Below are 20889 nucleotides of genomic sequence, written 5' to 3'. Positions count from 1 at the left end.
TCAAAAAAGACACCTCTATGTTCATTGCAGTGCTGTTTACAATAGCACGGATATGGACTCAATCTAAGTGCCCATCAACAGTAGACTGGACAAAGAAAATGTGGTACAGAGCCAGACATGATGGCTTACACCTGTAAGCCCAGCACTTTGGGAGGCTGCAGTGGGCAGGTAATGAGCTCAGGAGCTCGAGACCAGCTGGGCAACATGGTGAAACCGTGTCTCAACCCAAAACACAAAAAAATTAGCCGGGTATGGTGGCAAGCACCTATAGTCCCAGCTACTCAGGAGGCTGTGGTGGGAGGATTGCTTGAGCCTGGGAGGCAGAGGCTGCAGTGGGCAGAGATTGCACCATTGCACTCCAGCTTGGGTGACAGAGCAAGACCCTGTCAAAAAAAGAAGGAAGGAAGAAGGAAGGAAGGAAGGGAGGGAGGGAAATAGGGGTGGGAGGGAAGGGAAGGAAGGAAAGAAATGTGGTGCATATATACGATGGAAAACTATGGAATACTATGCAGCCATGAGAAAGAATGAAATCATGTCCTTTGCAGCAGCTTGGATGCAGCTGGAGGTCATTATGCTAAGCGACCTAACAAGAACAGAAAACCAAATACTGCATGTTCTCACTTATAAGTGGGAGCTAAACATTGAGTACACATGGACACAAAGATGGGAACAATAAACGCTGGGGATCACTAGACGAGGGAGGGATGGAGGGGACTGCGGGCTGAAAACCCACTTGGGGGGTATTATGCTTACTGCCTGGAAGATGGGATCGCTGGGACCCCAAGCCTCAGCGTCACGCAATTTACCCGTGTAACAAACCTGCACGTGTACCCTTTAATTTATAATAAAAGTTGAAATAAAAGAGAGAGAGAAGGGACAGGAGGCGCTAGTGGCCCCAGCAGCCCGGCCCAGACGAAGGAGTGGCATTAAGGGCACCGCAGGACACTGTGAGGAAACAACTCGTTCTTTCCTTAATTCAACCGCTTCCTGCTCAAGGAGCTGAGGTTCAGTGCCAGGGGCTGCGGAGGGGTCAGCGGAGTCCGCTGTTCAAGTCAAGGCCCATGCAGCTCAGACTCGGGCGCAGGGCCCTGGCCGCAGCGTGCAGAGGGGCTGGGGCCGCCGCTCCTACCTTTGCCCTGGCAGGAAGACTTTGGAGCCCCGGGACAGTGAGGCGAGCGGACGCCGAAGAAGCAGAAGGGGACACGCGGGCCTGGGGCGGGCGCTCCTCTGAGCTTCCCTGGACCCCCGAACGCTGGCGCAGGAGGTGCGCGGCCCCGGCTTTGACGCACCCGGCACACAGTAGGCGCGCGGCCCCGGCTCCCGCGCGGGCCCGGCACACAGTAGGCGCCCGGCGCGCGGGGTGGCCGGAAGGGGGCGCCGGCGGGCAGTATCCGGGGGCGGAGCCGGCGCGGCGGGCAGGGCGGACGGGCGCGGGCCGCGCGTGGCGGCGGCGATGGGCGAAGGCGGGCTGCCCCCGGCCTTTCAGCTGCTGCTGCGCGCGTGTGACCAGGGCGACACGGAGACCGCGCGGCGGCTGCTGGAACCGGGGGCGGCGGAGCCAGCCGAGCGCGGCGCGGAGCCGGAGGCGGGGGCGGAGCCAGCGGGGGCCGAGGCGGCCGGGTCCGGGGCCTCAACAGCGGTTACGGTCGGCGCTCCGGTGCCTGTGGACTGCTCGGACGAGGCGGGCAACACCGCGCTGCAGTTCGCGGCGGCCGGGGGCCACGAAACGCTGGTGCGCTTCCTGCTGCGCCGCGGCGCCTCGGTCAACAGCCGTAACCACTACGGCTGGAGCGCGCTCATGCAGGCGGCCAGGTGAGGCGGCGGGGCCCGGGGGACCCGGACCAGAGTGGTGCTAGGCGCTGGCCCGGGACGCGGTCCCCGGCAGCCGGATCTCCCCGGCGGCCAGATGCCCCGGGAGGTAAAGAGTTAAGGACTCCTTAGAGTTGGAACGGTAAACTTTGAGTAGTTTTTGGTAAACTTTGAGCGCAGACGTGGAAATACTTTTGAATTAACATAAAATCAGATTCTTAGAAACTGTGGCCTTTCAGAATAGAATCTGGAGACTGCGAATGGAATCGTAGAGACTCAGAACCTTAGAGATTTAATTTATTTCTTACTGCAGCAAGGGTTTCCTCACAACCTGCCTTCCCTCCCTGGCTTGGCGTTGAGGATCCTGCGAGACCCAGGCAGAGTCCCCACCCAGGGCAGTGGTGGCAGGCCAGGCAAAGGAACGGGCTTGACCGCACAGGTTTGAGTAGCTCTGGAGCCATGGGGGAAGGTATCTGGTAGAAATGATGTTGATATCCACGTGGAGACCTGCGGATGCCTAAGAATTAGCCAGGACAGAACAAGTGGGATGTGGGAAGGGCATGAGGGGAGGCCCATGCAAAGGCTTAGGTGCACAAGCTGGTAGGACTGGTAGAATGATGTACTAGTCCTCCCTGGAGAGAAGGCACATGCCAGGTAGTGGGCGGTGGGTTGGGGGTGGCGGTGGGGGTGGGGCTGAGAAACACTAGCTGTCCTAGGGTAATAGGAAGCCATGGAAGGTTCTAGGCAGAATGCGTGATGATCAAATTTATGTTTTGGAAAAATTACTTTCCTTGAAGTGGGACAATAGAGAGTTAAGCTAGAATCAAAAAGGCTAGTTAGGTGGAGTTTGCTGCGGTCTGAGTGACAGGTGATGGTGGCATAGACCAGAATGGAGACAGTGTCAGGAGGGCACCCAGATGAGTTTGATATATTCAGGGAGTAAATCAGGGAGTGATCTTTGTGATATATTCAGGAAGTATATTCAGGGAGTTGATGACTGGCCCTTGGGGAGGGGTTAAGGGAGACAGCAAGGATCTGGCTTGGATGACTGGGCATGATGGCAGTGAATGCCCTGCGCTAGAGCACACAGAAAGCCCAGGTTTGGGAATGAGCCCGACCTTCAAGCACACTTCAAGTAAGAGTCTGTGCACCCCTCTCCACTCTGAAGAAGAAGAGCTTTCCAACGGGCACCTGGAGATGAGAGTCTGGAGGGCAAAGGAGAGTCTGGGCCTAAGGATTCAGGCAGTTACTGGCATACTGATGACAATGGGAACTTTGGGGTAGAAGGAATTAGCCAAAGTGAATGTGCAGTGTAAGAATGATACTAGTCATGGTAGATGACTGTCAATCACCCATTGTCTCAAGACAACCACCAGAAACCCAGTGAGTTTCTTAAAGCAACAGGTGTTTCTTTTGCGCAGTTTTGCCGCTCTAGTCTCATCTGGCTTCTTCGTACATCTCGTCAGCACCGTGCTCACGTCTATGTAAGGGACCTAGGTGACTCTGTTGCTGAGGGCTGGCTTGGATGTCTGCTGTGGCCATGGAGGTACCCGGACTGCTTCTCTTTACTCTTCCAGCAGGCTAGCCCAGGCTTGTTCATGGGTCAGCAGCAGGGTCCTTAGGATTGGAAGCATAGTGATCTCTTCTTATGTTTTCTCTTGGCCAAAGCAAGTCACAAGTCCAGCCCAGATTGAGAGAATAGATAGGTTTTACTGCTCGATGGGGAGGAGTTGCAAAATCACATTCCCAAGAGCCTGGATACAGGGAGGGGAATAACCGCTATAATTTTTGCAACTTCTGTGTTAGTATTTTTTGAACACCTATATGCAACCCCTGTTCCAGGAGCAACCCATTTTACCTTTACAACAGCTGTATGTGGTAGGCACTGTTACTACCAAGACACAGAGGTCAAGTAGCTTGCCCAAAACCACACAGCTATCAAGTAGAAGAGCCAGGTTTTGGACCTGTGCAATCTAACTCCAGAGCTGCCTGTTCCTAACCATTTCACCAGGGCAGAACCCAGAGAAACATAGGCACTTAAAGATTGGACAGTAAAAGGAATAATCAGGAATTAAGGAAGGATCTCAAGTGCTGGCAGCAGTGTCACTGCAGAGAGGGAGAGGAAAGAGAAGGACTGATTGACCACAGGAGGTTAACACATCAGGGGCTTGGGCGGGAGAGTTCTCTGGAGGGTGGGGGTCCAGGTGGGATTGCAGTGGTAGAAGAGTGAGTAGTTTGAATACACAGGAAGTGCACATGTCCCTTTCACTGGGCTTGGGTTTGTGGGAAGCAGGATACTTGCTTAGGATCTAAAGATGGTTTTTAGGATGGGAGAGATTTGAGCCATCTTACTGCCCGTGAGGTCAGTCATGAAGGAGTAACCGGCAGGCTTCAGGTGGGAAGGGGAGGAGAGTTCTCTAAGCTGAGTAAACATTGTTTTTCATAGAAAAATGCTTCTGAATTCCAGCATTTTTTTTTTAAGAGGTTTATAATTAAAGCAATGTTATAATAAACTTTAAGGGCATTTTACATTTAATTTTGAATAATATATTCATAAGGTTTAAACATAAGACTACACACACGTACATGTAGTGGTATAGAGTGGAGTCTGTCACCCCATCCACCATCTACTCGGCCCCACCCTTCACTTAGTTTCTTGCGTATTTGGACAGGATCATTCTTTTTTGTAGGATGTTTAGTAGCATCCTTAGTCTTTCCTCATTAGGTGCCAGTAACCCGCCCTGCAACCAAGTTGTGATAATCTCAGTGTTTCCAGACATTGCCACATGTCCCTCTGGGGGGCATGATAGCCCCCAGTTGAGAGCCATTGCTTTAACATATGAGCAAATAAGGTTGTTGATTTTTCTCTTCAGCCCCCTTCTTACACGCTACACATTATTCTGTAGCTAGCTTTTTTTCATTTAAGGTACTTTGGCAGTCTTTCCATATTCTGTAAAAACCTTCCTCATTTTTGGATAGCCTCACAGTGTTTCTTTGTATAATTTGTTTAACCAATTCCCTGTTGATGGTCATTTAGGTGGTTTCTAGTCACTTGCTGTTACAGTCATGCTGCAATGCATAATCTGATACATATGTCAGTTCACACATGAGGAAGTGGATCTGCAAGAAATTCCGTAAGTGGGGAACATACGCATTTGTAATCTTGATGTGTACTACCTAATTGCTATGCACATAGGTGTATTAGTTTTCTATGGTTGTTTTAAGAAATTGCAACTCCCTTGGTTTAAAACAACACAGATGTGCTATCTTACAGTTCTAGAGGCCAGAAGTACCAAATGGGCCTCACTTGGCTGAAATAGAGGTACTGGCAAGGCTGCATTTCTTCTGGAGATTCTAGAAGAGAAGTTTCTTGCTTTTCCAGCTTCTAGAGGCTGCGCACATTCCTTGGCTCTTGGTCACCTTCCAGCTTCAAAGCCAGCAGCAATCACATCACTTCCACTTCTGCTTCCATCCTCACATCTCCTCTCACTCAGTCTTCTGCTTTCCTCCTCCACGTACAAAGGACCTTGTGATTACTTTAGGCTCACCTGGATAATTTAGGCTGCTCTGCTCAATGCCAGCCAGCTGATTAGCAACTTTCATTCTATCTGCAACCTCAATTTCCCCTTTGCCATGTAACATACATTTATAGCTTCTGGGATCAGCGTGGGGACATCATTGGGAGCCCATTATTCTGCTTACTACCAGCAATGCATGTGAGTGCCTGTTTTTCTATAGCATGTTTCGCCAACAGTATGTTGTCAGCCCTGGATTTTTACCCATCTCATGGGTGAAAAATCATTTCTCAACCTGGCTGTGATTTGCATTTTTAAGTGGTAAATGAAATGAAGCATCTTTCCATATGTATGAGCCCTTCGTTTCTCTAAAAGGCATTGAAAACCCAAAATTCTTATCCATAATTTTCTCTTGTTCTTTTCCTTTTTTTTTTTGAGACAGAAACTTGCTCTGTCACCCAGTCTGGAGTGCAGTGGTGCAGTCTCGGCCCCCTGCAACTTCTGCCTCCTGTGTTCAAGTGATTCTCCTGCCTCAGCCACCAGCGTAGCTCGGACTACAGATATGCACCACCATGCCTGGCTAATTTTTTGTATTTTCAGTAGAGACAGGGTTTCACCATGTTTGGCCAACCTGGTCTTGAACTCCTGACCTCAAGTGATCCACCCACCTCAGTTTCCCAAAGTGTGGCAATTACAAAGTGCGTGGCCTTACCCATAATTTCCTCTTTGTGACCCAATAATATTTTATATCACTGAGATCTTTTCCAAATGTTACACAGTTCTAATCTAATTCAGTTTGTATCACCAGCTAAATTCTGTTCTGCATTATTTTCAACTATATTGTTTTCCACTGCTGTGGGATAGTCCATCCATGGAACAGTACTGCGTTTTGCTTAACCATTTCCCAGCCTTTGGATGTCTATGTGAATCTACAAACATACTTTGGAAATGCAGCCCATTTATAATGTGTGGGCTGCCTGTTCACATGGGTGTACTAAGTTCAGTGTTTTCTGCACCTGTGAGTGTGTTCGGACACCTGATTTCTTGCCTAGAGCAACCTGAGGTGATCAAAAAGCCTTTCAGGCTATCAGCCTTTCTTCCCTCTTAGTCTCATTACCTACTCTCTTAAGCTTTAAAACTCCGGGTCCATCCTCCACCTGCCACCCATCTGCCCCATGTCCAAATCTGCCCACTCTGCACCTGTGGTAGCCTGTAAACCCACACCCTTCCCTCCATCCCCTCTGCCTCAGCTCAGGCCAGACCTTTGTAGTGGTCTCCACTGCTCTCCTTTTCTCCCAGTGTACACACATACATATAGTGGTATAGAGTGAAGTCTGTCACCCTGTCCACCATCTACTCGGCCCCACCCATCACTCAGTTTCTTGCATAACCTTCCAGAGTTTGTTAATACCAGGGTTTCCTCTACCTTGGTACTGTTGATGTTTGGACAGGATCATTCTTTTTGCTCTGATCTCTCCTCTACAGAGCTTCCAGATCTTTCTGGAACGAGTGGTCATGTTCCCCCATGCAGGCTTCTCTTGCCAGAGCACTTAGCATGGCATTGGAGGCTCTCACGTTCAGACCCCTCCTGCATCCTCTCTTCTGCTTTTTTCTCGGCTTCCTAAACTCTGGCCAAGATAGTTTCATCCAGGCCTTTTCTATATATCTACATCTATATCTATATCTAATTTTTTTCTGACATTTATCGAGCATTTACTGTGTACCAAGAATACTGTCTCCGCTTTACAGATGAGGATCTGAGATTGAGATTACAAAATTTTCTCATGAGCTTGCAGCTTGTTAGAGTAGACTTGGAGAGTCTGACTTCAGACTGCTTATTATAACCACATACAGGGAAGCCCCTTTTGCCTTTCATGAAACCCCCTCTTCCTCTCAGCTTAGCTGCTTCTGTGAAGCATGTCATGGTGTCTCCTTGTTCTCTGGTTCCTCCTCAGCAGAAAGGCGTCTGTGGTAGCATCCACCACACGTGTTAATGCTGATTGGCTTCCTCAGTACCCAAACTTGGCCACGCATGAGAATAACCAGGATGCTTGTCTAAGTGCAGGTTCTTGAGTTCCTTTTCTGGAGATTATGATTCAGAAGGCCTGGGGCAGTGACGGGAGTAAGGGACAGGGACTGTGTGAGAAGAGGCTCCCAATGATTCTCTTGTATGGTAGGTTTGGGAGCCACTGATGTGTGTCTCATCTCTGCAGTCCACCGAGTGCGTGCAGAGGGGACCTAGTGAATCCACCGAGGAACTTACTGAGTGAGGTTTGTGACTGTAGCACTGACATGCCTTGGAATGTCTCAGAGACCACAGGTTCTGCAGGATAGTCTCAGCCTGGGTACTTTAAAATGTGCTGGTCCTCAGTTGATGTGACACTGACTCTATATTCAGGTAGCACCTCTGCCTGTGTTGAGTTGTGCTCCAGCTTTCTGCTGCATAGTTCATACTAAAAGATCAAGTTGAGGAGTAGTATGTCTAGTATGGAAGACTTTCGGAAGGATGTACGGTGTCTGTCGTTCAGATCAGGGTAGGCAAATGCACGGCCTGTATGCTAACACCTTCCAGCCTTGTGCTCTTCTTCCTTAGATTTGGATATGCCCCAGAATCCTGCTCAAAATCACACCCCTGGCAGCCACCACGCTGGCTCTAAGTAAGCATCTATTTATCATCCCGGCTGTCTGTTTGGATCAGGCCAGACTGTCAGACACCCTGTGCTTTGGTTTCTTGTGGGTGTTTTAGCATTAGAAATGGTTATGTTAGTGTTTTTTCCTGTTCTTAAAATAACACGTAACCTTTGGCTGGGCACGGTGGCTTATGCCTGTAATCCCAGCACTTTGGGAGGCCCAGGTGGGTGGATCACAAAGTCAAGAGATTGAGACCATTCTGGCCAACATGGTGAAACCCCGTCTCTACTAAAAATACAAAAATTAGCTGGGCATGGTGGCATGTGCCTATAGTCCCAGCTGCTTGGGAGGCTGAGGCAGGAGAATTGCTTGAACCTGGGAGGCAGAGGTTGCAGTGAGCTGAGATCACGCCACTGCACTCCAGCCTGGTGACAGAGCAAGACTCTGTTGCAAACAAACAAACAAAAAGGTAACCTTTATTGAGCACCTACTTTGTGTCAAGCAATGTGTTAAATGCTTTAAATGAATTAACTCATTCAATCTATATAAAACCTTAGGAAGGAGGTACTGTTGTCACCATTATTTCATAGATGAGAAATTGAGGCACAGAGAAGTTAAATAACTTGCCCAAGACACATAGCTACCAAGTGGCTAGTCAGATTCACACCTAGGGAGGTGGCTCCAGAGCCTGTGTTCCCAGCCATGAATTCTGTAACTGATAGTTTCCCTCTTGGTGTTGGTGGTGAGGAAGCAGCTTGCTAAATTTGCCAGAGACTTCTGTCCAAGGGATAGGATTGCATAGTATTTACCTTCCTTCCCTACCCTTCATTTCCTGCCTGCCAGTGGGGCAGAGCTAGACTCTCAGCCCGGTGCTTTTGGGAGGGGAAAATGTGTGCCAGCTCTTTAAGCACAGGTGTTAATCGCTGAAATTCATCAGTAATCACAGCACCTGTTCAGAAAGCCCCTAGCATGCCCACCTCTGGTAATTACCTATTAGAAACTTAGCATCCACAATATTATCTCAGCCTTGCTTGAATCCTTTTATATTTTCAGCATAGTTGAATGCTCTCTTTGGCTACTCACACATTCAGAAAACATTCCAAATTTCACTATTTCTGCCCTAATTCAGCCCTTTTGTTCCTCCTTAAAAATTGGTTCTACTGGAGCTGCAATTTTGAGTCCAGGTTCAACCTTTGACTCTATCATGTTCAAATTGAGAGGCTTTAGATTAATTGCTTTCCACCGTAATCTTCAGTTTCCTAATCTGTGAGTTTATCTCAGGGTTTGTTAAGATCAAATGAGATAAGAATGTGACAGCACCTTGTAATCTGCTGTTAGGGATTACGATAGATTTTATCTCCTGCTTGATAACTAAACAGTGTAATTTTTTAGAAATCTCTACTCCAGTGGAGGATATACCAGTTCTTCAGTGATTTCTACTGCTCACCTCAGGACCTTCCCCTACATGGTTATGCAGTTTATGCACTCATTTTCTCAACCCACTTATTTGACAAAATTTACTGAGCTCGGATGTGGATCAGCTACTATGGTAGGAGCTGGGGAAGCAACATGCAAGGAACCCTGCCCTGTCCTTGGAGAGCCCGCCATTGAGTAGGAGAGGCAGTGAAAGAGGGCTCAAGTGCAGCCAGAGGCGACCTCCTTAATACATACTAAAAGGCCAAGTTGCTCAGATGAGGGCCACTGACCTAGCCTGGTAAGGGGTGGTCTGGAAGCTGCACGGAGCAGGTGAGATCTAAGCTGACTCCTTCAGCAAGGGTGTGCTGAGTAATGAGGACAGGAGAGTCCTGTGGTGGGGTCAGGATGGTGAAGGTGGTGTTGGGGAGGGAGGGTAGTAACTGGTGAGTATGGCTGGAAGGTGTGATGTGGGAGCAGGAGGAAGAGAGGTTGGCAAAACAGGCAGGTCTCTGGCAATCAGAAGCTGGGGAGTGACAGATTTGGGTTCGGAGAATATCATTTGGGGTCGCATGGAGGATGGGCAGGAGGGAACTAGACTGCAGGCAAGGAGACACTAGGGTGGAGCTTTCTGCATTTGAGTTGGTTTCAGTTTGTCTTGTCCCTTTCTGCTCTGGGAGTGGCAGCCAAGAGGCCCAGCCCCTTGCTGCTTATGGAGCTGGGTCACTAGGCTTTCACTCCGTGGTTGAGGAGCCCCATACAGTTCAGGTTCATGTCCCAGGAGGTATTCAGCCCGAGCCTCGGAGAGTTCAGCTCTGGCTGCCAGCTGCCAGCCGCCACGAGGAGGGAGGTCCTGTGTTTGGATGAGGTGCAAAACTGGCTCCTGGAAAGGAAGGCTGAGCATCGAGAAGCCCAAAAAGCTTCCTCACAGATGTGAACATGACAGTGGCTTTGCGGTCTGGGAAATGTGGTGTAAACAGCCCCTCTCTTGTCATTGTTTCCTTGTTAGTCCAGGGCTGCTTCCAGCTCTGAGACACACAGCGCCGAGCCCACCAGAACAGAACTTTTCTGCCCTCTGGTGTTAAATAAGGAAGAGATTTTGCTGGGAAGAGGCATCTGTTTTCCTTCTCCTGGTATTAGGAAGTTGGTGGGTGCAGATCTCTCTCTCCAGGGGCCCAGCAGCGACTTCATTGAGAAAAGTCTGGCCCAGGCTGGCTCTTCAGCCACCTGCAGTAAACATTCCTGCCAGCAGGTGGCAGCAGGCCTCCGGACCATGGTGCCCAGCCCATCTGCTGACCACAGCCTTGCCACACCTCTTGGCATGGGATGTGTGTGTTTGGGGATGGGGAGGGTAGAAATGAATCAGACATGGGCCCTGCCTGTGGGGAAGTTAGAGCACAGGCAGACAGATTCCAGGCTATAAAGCATAATAAAATGGTCTGTCTGAAATGTCGGAGGCAGCGTGGTGTAGGGGAAAAAACAAGGGCAGCGGGATTCACAAAGACCTGTTCTGAACCCGATGCCACACATTACCAGCCAGGTAACCCTTGACACGTTGAGTAATGTAACATGGACAATTATAATAGCTAACAATCACTGACACTGATGTGATGCTTCCTGTGTCCAGGCACAGAGCCAGGTGCTTTACATATGACTCATTTAATCCCCGGCAACCCTGGAAGTAGATACAGTTATAGCCCCATTTTACAGATCAGGAAATGAAGGCACAAAGTTCTTCCTGAAGGTCATACAGCAAGTGGTGGGGAGAGCTGGATTTGAACCCAGGCAGGGCAGCTGCTCACCTTAATGGTGGTACATCTGCATCTGTGGGGCTGGCACAGTGCCTGGCATAAGAATAAGACCTCTTATTATGAGCAGCTGTCAGCACTAATAATTCATGACAGATAGAGACTCCATAAGCTGTCTCCTGATTGCTCTGCATTTAGTGTCACTCATTCTCCATCTTCCTGGCAGATTTGGGCATGTGAGTGTGGCACACCTCCTGTTGGATCATGGGGCTGATGTCAATGCCCAGAACCGGCTGGGGGCCAGTGTGCTCACTGTGGCCTCTCGAGGTGGCCACCTGGGTGTGGTGAAGCTGCTCCTGGAAGCTGGTGCCTTTGTGGACCATCACCACCCCTCGGGCGAGCAGCCGGGGTTGGGCAGCAGCAGGGATGAGCCCCTGGACATCACAGCCCTGATGGCCGCCATCCAGCATGGGCATGAGGCTGTGGTGCGTCTACTGATGGAGTGGGGCGCAGATCCCAACCGCACAGCCCGGACCGTGAACTGGAGCCCGCTGATGCTGGCTGCACTCACTGGGCGACTTGGAGTGGCCCAGCAGCTGGTGGAGAAGGGCGCCAACCCTGACCACCTCAGCGTGCTGGAGAAGACTGCCTTCGAGGTTGCACTGGACTGCAAGCACAGGGACCTTGTAGACTACCTGGACCCGCTGACCACCGTCAGACCCAAAACAGGTCAGGCTGCATGCCCCCTAGGACTTTATAGAGGACCCCGATTGTGTTTATGTGGCTTAAGCTGAGGATTGCTCTACTGGAAGGACACACAGAAATCAGAGTCCAGCCGTGCAGACTGGTGATACTGAGGAAGTGATGTGCCTAACTATGGAGGAGATTGCCTGTGACATGCAGGTTCCAGCCCAGTCTCTGGAGAGTCTGATTTAGTAATCTTGAGCAAGAGCCTGGAAGCTTCCATAGCAAGGCCATTCTCCCCAACCACATCATTCTGATGCAGGGGGTTCTGGGGTCCTTCTAGAACAAGGTTTGGCAAACTTTTTCTGTAAAAGGCCAAATAGGCTATATGGGCCATACAGTCTCTGTTAAAACTGCAGTGGTCAATTCTGCTAGAGTGAAAGCAGCCTTACATAAGTAATGAGTAAATGAGTGGGTGTGGCTATACCTGCAATATGTAAATGAGCTGGGTGTGGCTAGGTTCCAATAAATTATAATTACAGAAACAGGCAGTGGGGCATATTTGACCCATGGGCTATAGTTTGCTAGCCCTTGCTCTACAATAGTGTGCCTGACCCCCTCTGCCCTGATCATTCCCCAAACACTAATTCATGTAAAATTGGTGAAAATTAGTTTTTTAAAAAAGATCTAGCAGTGCATCCTTTTTTTTTTTGCCTTCTTGCCATCTCCCTGGCATGTAAGGAGTTGTCTGAACAATCCTTAGCAAATCTGCCACATGACATATTGCCTTTCAAAACCTCTAATGCACCATTTGCAATAAGATCTTGATGCACAGCTTTGGTACCCTCTGTATATGTAAAAGGCCTGATTTTGATGACAGGACTGACAGCCCAGGGCATAACAGCGGGTGGGCTGCAGTGTATAAGCATCTAGCAACAAGAGGTAAAGAACTGAAGAAAGTTATCTTCAGGCACATTGGCTAAAAAGACTTGGAAAGTGTTAAGTTTGTTACCATTGAAAGAATGTACAATAGCCCCATCAATCAAGAGATGCTGAAAATTTGGTAAGTGCTTATTAGAAATACACCATCCAAAAAATAAAAAATAAATATACCATTCAATCAGAACAAGTCTGAAATAAATATATTTTAACAGCCTGTAATGACAAAGAGGTGGCAGTAATGAAGAGGACATTCAAATGAAAAGCAAAAAGTAGTGAAGTTTAGAAAGACCTATCTGAAGCCAAGAGACCTCTTACTTTGTCCAGGGGGAAACTGAGGCCCAGGGAGGGAAGAAAGCTGGTCAAAAGTCATACACCCATTGGAAGTTAAGTGAGTGACTCTCAGAAGGTGAGGATTCCGTGGGAAGAGCACCTTGAGGTGACTTTGCCCACCAGCAGCTCCTGCAGGGGCTCTGGAAGCTGGTTTTTCATGTGCCTCTCCTGAGCGTTTGCTTCATCTGTGAAATGGACACAATGACAACAATTACTATGGGTGATGGTGAGCAGAAGGCTGGTTAGCCGGTTATCCTTTGACATGTGAGACACTCAGCCCAGTAACAGTGTTAGGACCTCATAAAGGCTTGCAATTAGAAATTAGGGCCCCAGTCTCCCAGGACAGGGTTTTTGTTTTGTTTTGTTTTTTTCTGATGTAAGGCCATTGCTCTCCTTTAAAGGTTTGGGTTGTTTGTGGCAGGGGTGGGGAAGGGATCTGCCCTTCCCCAGGCCCTGCCGTGCCCAGCACACCTGCTGTGCTGAATCTCCCCTCACCCTCACAGGGACCCTCTGAGGAGGGTGTTGTCCCATTTTGCAGCAGAGGGAACTCAGGCTTAGAAGTGGGCACTCCTTAACTTGCACCCACCTGTGCCTGCCGAGCTGTGCCTCGTCTGCTGTGTGTGTGTTCTCCTTCCCAGGTTTCATCAGCCTCTGCGTCTTGAATCTTCATGGAGTGCCCTCGGGCTGCTTCTGACAGGCCTCATTTTAGGATTGTCCTGGCATTGTGGGATGATGATGCCCTCATTTCCCCAAGATGCAAAGGCTCAGACACATTGGTGGATGTGGGCAAGGTCACCATCTACTTGGTTCAACCCTGGCTGTGCCCCTGCTGGCCAAGGGACCTTGGTTGCCTGAGTTCAGCAAGCTCCCATTTCCTTCTCCACAAATGGGTGGTAGGACTGACACCACCTCAGGACTGCTGTAGGGCATCACGTGAGATCCGTCCTGGCTCTGAGGGAGCATGTGAGAAGTGGCATTACTCCATACTGTTGTTGGCATATTTGATGGGAGCAAACCTTGGGTCTTCCAGCAGAATCGGGTCATGTTCCCGTCAAGCAGACCCAGTCTGAGGCTCAGTTCTCCCTCTCTGTACCAAGGTGGTCTTGGTCATGTATAATTGGCCCTGCAGGACTTCAGTGCCTTTTTTTGTAAAATAGTCATAATAAAGGCACTTTTCTTGGGAGATTTTTGTGAGGAATAGTAAGATCATGCCTATAAAATTTTTATCACAGTTCTCTAGCACAGACAACATGCAGTAAATGGAAGCTGCTGTGTTTTGATTGATCATACGTTCATTCTGATACTTTCCAAAGATGTACTGAGGCCTGCTATGTACCAAGCACCTTTCTAGGCATGTTGGATACATCAGCGAACAAATGAGACCCAAATCCCTGCCACTGAGTACTGTGGCCTCCAAAAGGGGAAGACAGGCAGTAAAGAGGAAATGAACATATTAAATATATAGTAGGATAGGTGGTAAGTGCCATGGGCTTAAAAAAAACAACAACAAGGGCAATGTAAAGAGGTTGGCTGTGGCAGAGGTGGGACAATGCCGGTTGCTGTGTGAAGTGGAGTGGTTGGGCAACCTTGAGAAGGCGAGACTGCAGCAGACATGCGGGAGCTGAGGGAATGCATTGGCCCTGGGGGATCCCTGGGAAGAGCCCCAGGTAGGGCGCAGACTGTGCTTTGATAATGACAGATGATAAAATAATAGGAGCCCCAGCTCTTACTGTGCAGTGCCCAGAAATCCAGCCCTCACCAGGGCCTTTGAGGTCCCCTGGTCTCTCCCTTGCGTTAGCAGCAGGACAGGGTACCCTAGATGCTGTAACTGTCATTGTGATACCCCTGATTCCCCGCTGAGGTTGTGGTGTGGAGGTTGGAGCAGATTTGGTTTCCTTGGGATGTGGCAGGGTCCCTGGGGCTGCTTAGATATAGATGATAACACTGATGCCCAAAGCGAGGAAGAGACTAGCCCAGAGTCACTGGGTATCAGAACACAGCTGCCCCTGCCTCCTGGGGTCAGGCTCAGCTGTCATTTAACTTGTGTCAGATGGTTGCTTAGCAGCCAACACTAAGACCAAGTAACAGTCTTTTCTTTGAAAAGGTCTTAGCATGAGAAGACGCCAGCCCATAGCAAAGTTGGTTCTTGAATACTTGAAGGAACATGACATATTTTTTAAAAATCAGGTACAGAATTGTTTCTGGATAGTATTTCACAGGCAGAATTAGATACTGTGTTCCATGATAGTGTCTTTACTTCCCATTAAGAATTTGGGATTTCTGGCTCGTGGCTCATGCCTTCAATCCCAGCAGTTTGGGAGGCCAAGGCAGGCAGATCACTTGAGGTCAGGAGTTCCAGACCAGCCTAGCCAACAGGGCGAAACCCTGTTTCTACTAAAAATACAAAAATTAGCCGGGTTTGGTGGCATGCGCCTATAATCCCAGCTACTTGGGAGGCTGAGACACGAGAATCAGTTGAATCCAGGAATTAGAGGTTGCAGTGAGCCGAGATTGCACCACTGCACTTTAGCCTGGTTGACAAAGCGAGACTCCATCTCAGAAAAATAATTCTGGGGTTCATCTTTCTGGTTGCTAGTAAAGAAAATAATTGCTCTTGGATGGGGCCTTAGCGTTATCATTTGATCCCTGCAACAGCCAGGTGAGAGGGCTCTTATCCCACATTCGTGATGAAGAGGCAGCTTACTCTAAAAATGTACTCTGAAATTCACATGCACTGACTCCACACTCAGTGCTCCTTGCCCCAGGCTGCAGCTTCCTCCCAGCTGCTCAAGTCCAGGTCAGCCCAGAGTCACAGGTGCCTTCTGGCAGCTGCTCCATCCCCCAGGATCAGTTAAAGGCTACAGAAGGCCTGCGTTCAGCCACCCAGCAAGTGGACTGGCCATGAGGATGTCTGCTTTGACAGGAGCAGGGTCCTCCCTGGCTCAAGCTTGGAGGAAGGTTTGGGAGGAGTATGTGAGGGAGGGGCTAGCATCTGGCAGCTGCAGCAAGGCTCACCTGCGTGGGTAGATGTGGGGTCTGGTCCCAGCCTAGCAGTTGGGCAGTGGCCTTTGGGCAGCTGAGTATGCAGGTTTGGGGCAGGGAACATGTTCTGATTGCTTCTTACGTGGGAGGGAAAGAAACTGAACATTGGCTCTTCTGTTGGCTGTGGCTGTGAACTTCCTTAGAGCTCAGCTGTTCAGTATCTCAGGGGTCCTCTGCTTTGGAATTGTGATTGCACATTTAGTTTTTTAGAAGAAAAAAACGTTTTTTTGAAATAATGTCTATAGAAATCCAGGGTTTTCCAAGACCCTAAGACTTTTCGGTATATCTAAGAAAGGATATGCCAGTGTTTGTTTTGCCTAAAAATGATTGCTTTATTTGCATGAGATCGGGCCGTGATCTGCTGCTCATTCGTGTTTGTTGGCAAGATCTATCTCTGAAGTGTTTTCAGATATTCTTTGGTAATAAACCTTCTAGAAGAGCTGCTGGATTTGTCCATTACACAAGTCTCCAATTAGATTGCTTTTGAGAATTAGATGCTTTTTAAAGCCAGGCTGTGTTGTTACACCCTTGTGACTTTTCTGTTTTATTAAACCTTTCCGTGGTTAACTTTAAAAATCTTTGTTTACCCAGATGAGGAGAAAAGGCGACCTGATATTTTCCATGCATTGAAAATGGGTAAGTGCTTTAGAAAATCTTTTTGGATATTTAAGAATACAGGGCTACGTTCCCCCAACCTAATATTTGTAGTCCTTTTCAAGGCCACCCAGGGTATTTGAGAGAGAAACAGGCATTCTGGTGTTTGGTGTTTGGAAGTTCAGATCCTGGAGGCCAGTATTTATTATGGAGCTCTACACATAGATTCTAGACGGCCTTCAGCCCTACGCCAGCCAAACACTGGCTGGCTATGCCCCAGTTCTTCCTGACTCTGAAATGCCTGTCTGCACACCCACCCCAGTCTCTTTGTGACAAAGAGGCATTGAGCCTAAAATTTTCTCTCTTGTTACAGCCCCTGCCTCCAGGAAGCCCTTCCTGATCCTCATCCTGCAGGAAGACCTGAGCTCTTCTTCTGTCTTCTTCTGTCTCCTTCATCTGTTCTCTGAAGACACTAACAACACTTCTGTCTTTTAGTAACATTTCTACCCATTCGTATGCTTGTCTCCATCCCACGTAGACTGAGGCATTCAAGAGTAGGGGCTATCTCCAGGCCCTCTTAGTATCCCCTATGATGCCCAGCAGCCCACTGCAGAGGCAGGGCCAGCAAGTGTTTGTTACATGAACCATGGGATAAATCAGCCTGTGGTGCCAGGCCCACAGATCACCCGGACTCTTGCTTGTGTTTGCAGGAAACTTCCAGCTGGTCAAAGAGATTGCCGATGAAGACCCCAGCCACGTGAACTTGGTCAATGGGGACGGGGCGACCCCATTGATGCTAGCGGCTGTTACAGGGCAGCTGGCACTGGTGCAGCTACTGGTGGAGAGGCATGCGGATGTTGACAAGCAGGACAGCGTGCATGGCTGGACGGCCCTCATGCAGGCCACCTACCATGGGTCAGTGCCAGCTCCACACCCTCAGCAACAAGGCCAGACAGATGCTCTGGCCTGAGATGGGGATTCCTGGTGGCTCTTCTGTCCTGAGATGCTGCATACAAACCTCAGGACTGTGACGACAGTGAGGCATGCAAAAAAAATGAAAGTGGCACAGGCCCCTTTACTTCCCACACTTCTGTGTCCGGATTTCCTGTTACCCATCAGAGAATTTCACCAGTGGCCATGAAAAACCATGCAGCAAGAACATTTTATGCAGAGAGATAAGGTTTTCTAGGTTGGTTTTGGTTGAACACAGTGACTAGTTCATTGGAGTTTTCATGCTGAGATATAGACACCTCCTTAAGTAGCCCCTGTTAAGAAGTAAACATTGGCTATTCATACCATTGTCATCTTATGATTGGTGGTGAGACGTGTCCTGCCTTTCTCCTTTTGAATAGGCTTCAGTGTTTACTGGGTGCTTATGAACGCCTTCTTATGTGATCATCCCAGCAGGGTGGGCTGTCTCCTCTGAGAGTCCTCCTTTTTGGGCTGGGCATCTTGAGGCTGCTAAGTGGTCTGACTCCCAATTAGAGATTCTTTTGTTGCCCTTTTTTAGGTGATCAGATCACTTTCCTGTGTCATCTGAAAACTGTTTTCTTATTCAATTAGTGTTGAATTTCAAGACAAAATTTTATTTCTTGGTCTGTAGGAGTCTTTCCCAATGGAGATGCCCTTATTTAGGGTGGAAGTAGTGGGGTCTCCCATGGGGTCAGTGTTTGAGGGGAAGAGCCTTTGGTTTTCTTCTTTTTTGAAAGATGGTGTCTCACTTTGTTGCCAGGCTGGAGTGTAGTGATGTGATTGTGGCTCACTGCAGCCTTGACCTCCCAGACTCAAGCAATCCTCCCATCTTTGTCTCTCAAGTAGCTGGGACTACAGGCTTGCACCACCACACCCAGCTAATTTTCAAGCAAAATTTTTTGTAGCAACAGGCCCCCCCATGTTTCCCAGGCTGTTCTCAAACTCCTGGACTCAAGTGGTCCTCCCGCCTCAGCTTCCCAAAATGTTGGGATTACAGGCATGAGCCACTGCATCCAGCCTTGGTTTTCATTTTGTTCCTGAAAAGAACACTTAGGACTTTGATTTAAATCATGTTCCCACTTGACCTACCCATATGCTAGAGAATGAGGGAGTGTGAGACTGCCCTTCCATGCCCTTCTTAGATGCTCGGAGACTGAGCTTTGTAGTTAATGTTGCTGGTTCTGTTGCCCAGGAGCAAAGCCATGCTTTTGCTTTCATTGAATGTAACTCTAGCATTTTCTTTCCAGGAATAAGGAAATTGTCAAATATCTGCTAAACCAAGGGGCTGATGTCACTCTTCGTGCGAAAAATGGATACACAGCCTTTGACCTGGTGATGCTGCTGAATGATCCCGGTGGGTAATTTCAAGAAAAGGGCTGTAAATCTACCCAGCCTTTCTCAGGCTGGGAGTCAAGACAGCCACCTCCCCTGTGACCTGTGTTTTAAGCACTTGCTTTGACTTTGGGAGAATGTCATTCTCAAGTGTCAGGAGCTTACTGCATGATCCTAGGCAAGTCCCTTCCCTCCCCACTGAAGCACTGGACTTGGACCAGGTGATCCTGGAGGCCTCTTCCAGCACCAACCTCCTAGGAGTCTCCAGAGAGGGAAGGAAAACAAGACGTGTCTGACTTTGCAGTCCACACAGACCCTACAATGGCATCTGTGCTTCACAGCCAGAAACCCTGAGTCACTCAGGTGGAAACATAAAGATCCCTTTGACAAGCAGAATGGGAGATGGACCGTTGATCCCGCCTCGGCTTAATTGTGTAGGTAGAGGCTGCAGGGTCAAGGCTCCTATCGCCATAGTTCCACCCCTCTTGGTCCTCGCCTGGTACCTGCTATGACCCTCCTCTGCTATGACAGGCCTTCTTTTGGGACCTGGGCTTCCAGTTAGCCAGCTCAAGGGACAGAGTCTCTGATCTATCATCTTTCTTATTAGCCAGCTCAAGGGAGAGGGTCTCTGATCTGTCATCTTTCTTATTACCCTAGAGTTTCAACCCAGAGACAGAGAAGCCCTGAGGTCCTTCTGACCCACTGGGCTTGAACCCTGTGCTGGGATCCTAGCTGCTAACTGTGGAGAGAGAAGACTTTTATCCCTGCAGTCACAAGTCACCTGCTGCCACTCTTAGCTAGAAGGGTAGCCAGCAGGCTTACCCTTCCTCATCACAGCACTGCCACCTTTGCCACCCCTTCCCTGCTGCAGTCCCCTGCACTTCACAGATGCACACTTGGTTCTATTTGACCCTCGAAGAGTTCTGAGAGGGAAAGCAGAGGTTCACATACTCTTGAAGAGATATGGCTGCCAAGACTAGGGAAGTGATCTGTCCCAGCCAGAGAGTTGGGGTCCTCTGCCCTAAGTCCCGTGATCCCACTCCACCTAATTGGAGACCTTCTTCAGGTGCCAGGAGTTTGTTATTCGGAATCAGCCCCCAGCCACTCTCACTGGATCTCACATGCTTTTTCTGACAAACTCATCTCTTTCAGTGTTCTTCTTTCCCCTAGCTCCACTCCCATTTATTCCCTTTCCCAATAAAACAGTCTATTCTTAGGAATTTTTTTCCTAGTGGGATTTTAAATGAAGTTTTTACATAAAACTTTGGAAGAAACCCATCTCTATTATTAAATACTTGGAGAGAGAAAAGGGGAATAGTCAGCTGGGCGTGGATGGCTCACACCTGTAATCCCACCACTTTGGGAGGCTGAGGTGGGTGGATCACTTGAGGCCAGGAGTTCTAGACCAACCTGGCCAACATGGCGAAACCCCATCTCTACTAAAAATACAAAAATTAGCCAGGAGTGGTGGCAGGCGCTGTAGCCCCAGCTACACATGAGGCTGAGGCTGAGGCAAAGAATTGCTTGATCCCAGGAGGCGGAGGTCGCAGTGAGCCAAGATCACGCCACTGCACTTCAGCCTGGGCGACAAAGCAAGACTCTGTCTCAAAAAAAGAAAGAAAAGAAATAGTCATCAAGAAAAAGCATTGTTAATAGTTTGGAGTATTCTCAATATTGTTTGCAATGCTTTTTTTTGTAACCTAGTTGAGGTAATAGTAATTTTGTAATAATATATTTAAAGCACTTACGTTGCACTAAAGGAATTTCCTTGAATCATCAGGATACCTTTCTGTGTAGGTACTCATGTCACTGACTTCTACAGAGGCACAGAGGGGCTTTGTAATTTACCTGCAGTTACACAGCCAGGGAGGGACAGA

General features: G+C 48.8%; 1 protein-coding gene across 7 annotated transcripts in view; it reads left to right on the top strand.

Annotated features, from left to right (window-relative positions):
• Positions 1-1408: 1408 nt before the first annotated feature.
• ANKS6 (ankyrin repeat and sterile alpha motif domain containing 6) overlaps positions 1409-20889 on the top strand; it is a 65245-nt gene continuing 45764 nt past the window's right edge. For all 7 annotated transcript variants that reach the window (XR_004257473.1, XR_004257472.1, XM_032240169.1 and 4 more), the window contains exons 1-5: positions 1409-1812; positions 11343-11845; positions 16706-16750; positions 17419-17623; positions 18928-19034. Coding sequence is in view for 5 of the 7 variants with exons in the window: in XM_032240169.1 (XP_032096060.1) it covers positions 1454-1812; positions 11343-11845; positions 16706-16750; positions 17419-17623; positions 18928-19034 (1219 nt within the window). In the remaining 2 variants the exon portion in view is untranslated. The remainder of the gene's footprint in view (positions 1813-11342; positions 11846-16705; positions 16751-17418; positions 17624-18927; positions 19035-20889) is intronic.

The sequence above is a fragment of the Sapajus apella genome, unplaced genomic scaffold (assembly GCF_009761245.1).
Source record: "Sapajus apella isolate SASKATOON/1434 unplaced genomic scaffold, GSC_monkey_1.0 scaffold46, whole genome shotgun sequence".
Taxonomy (NCBI): domain Eukaryota; kingdom Metazoa; phylum Chordata; class Mammalia; order Primates; family Cebidae; genus Sapajus; species Sapajus apella.
This window is presented reverse-complemented; position numbering and strand designations above follow the sequence as displayed.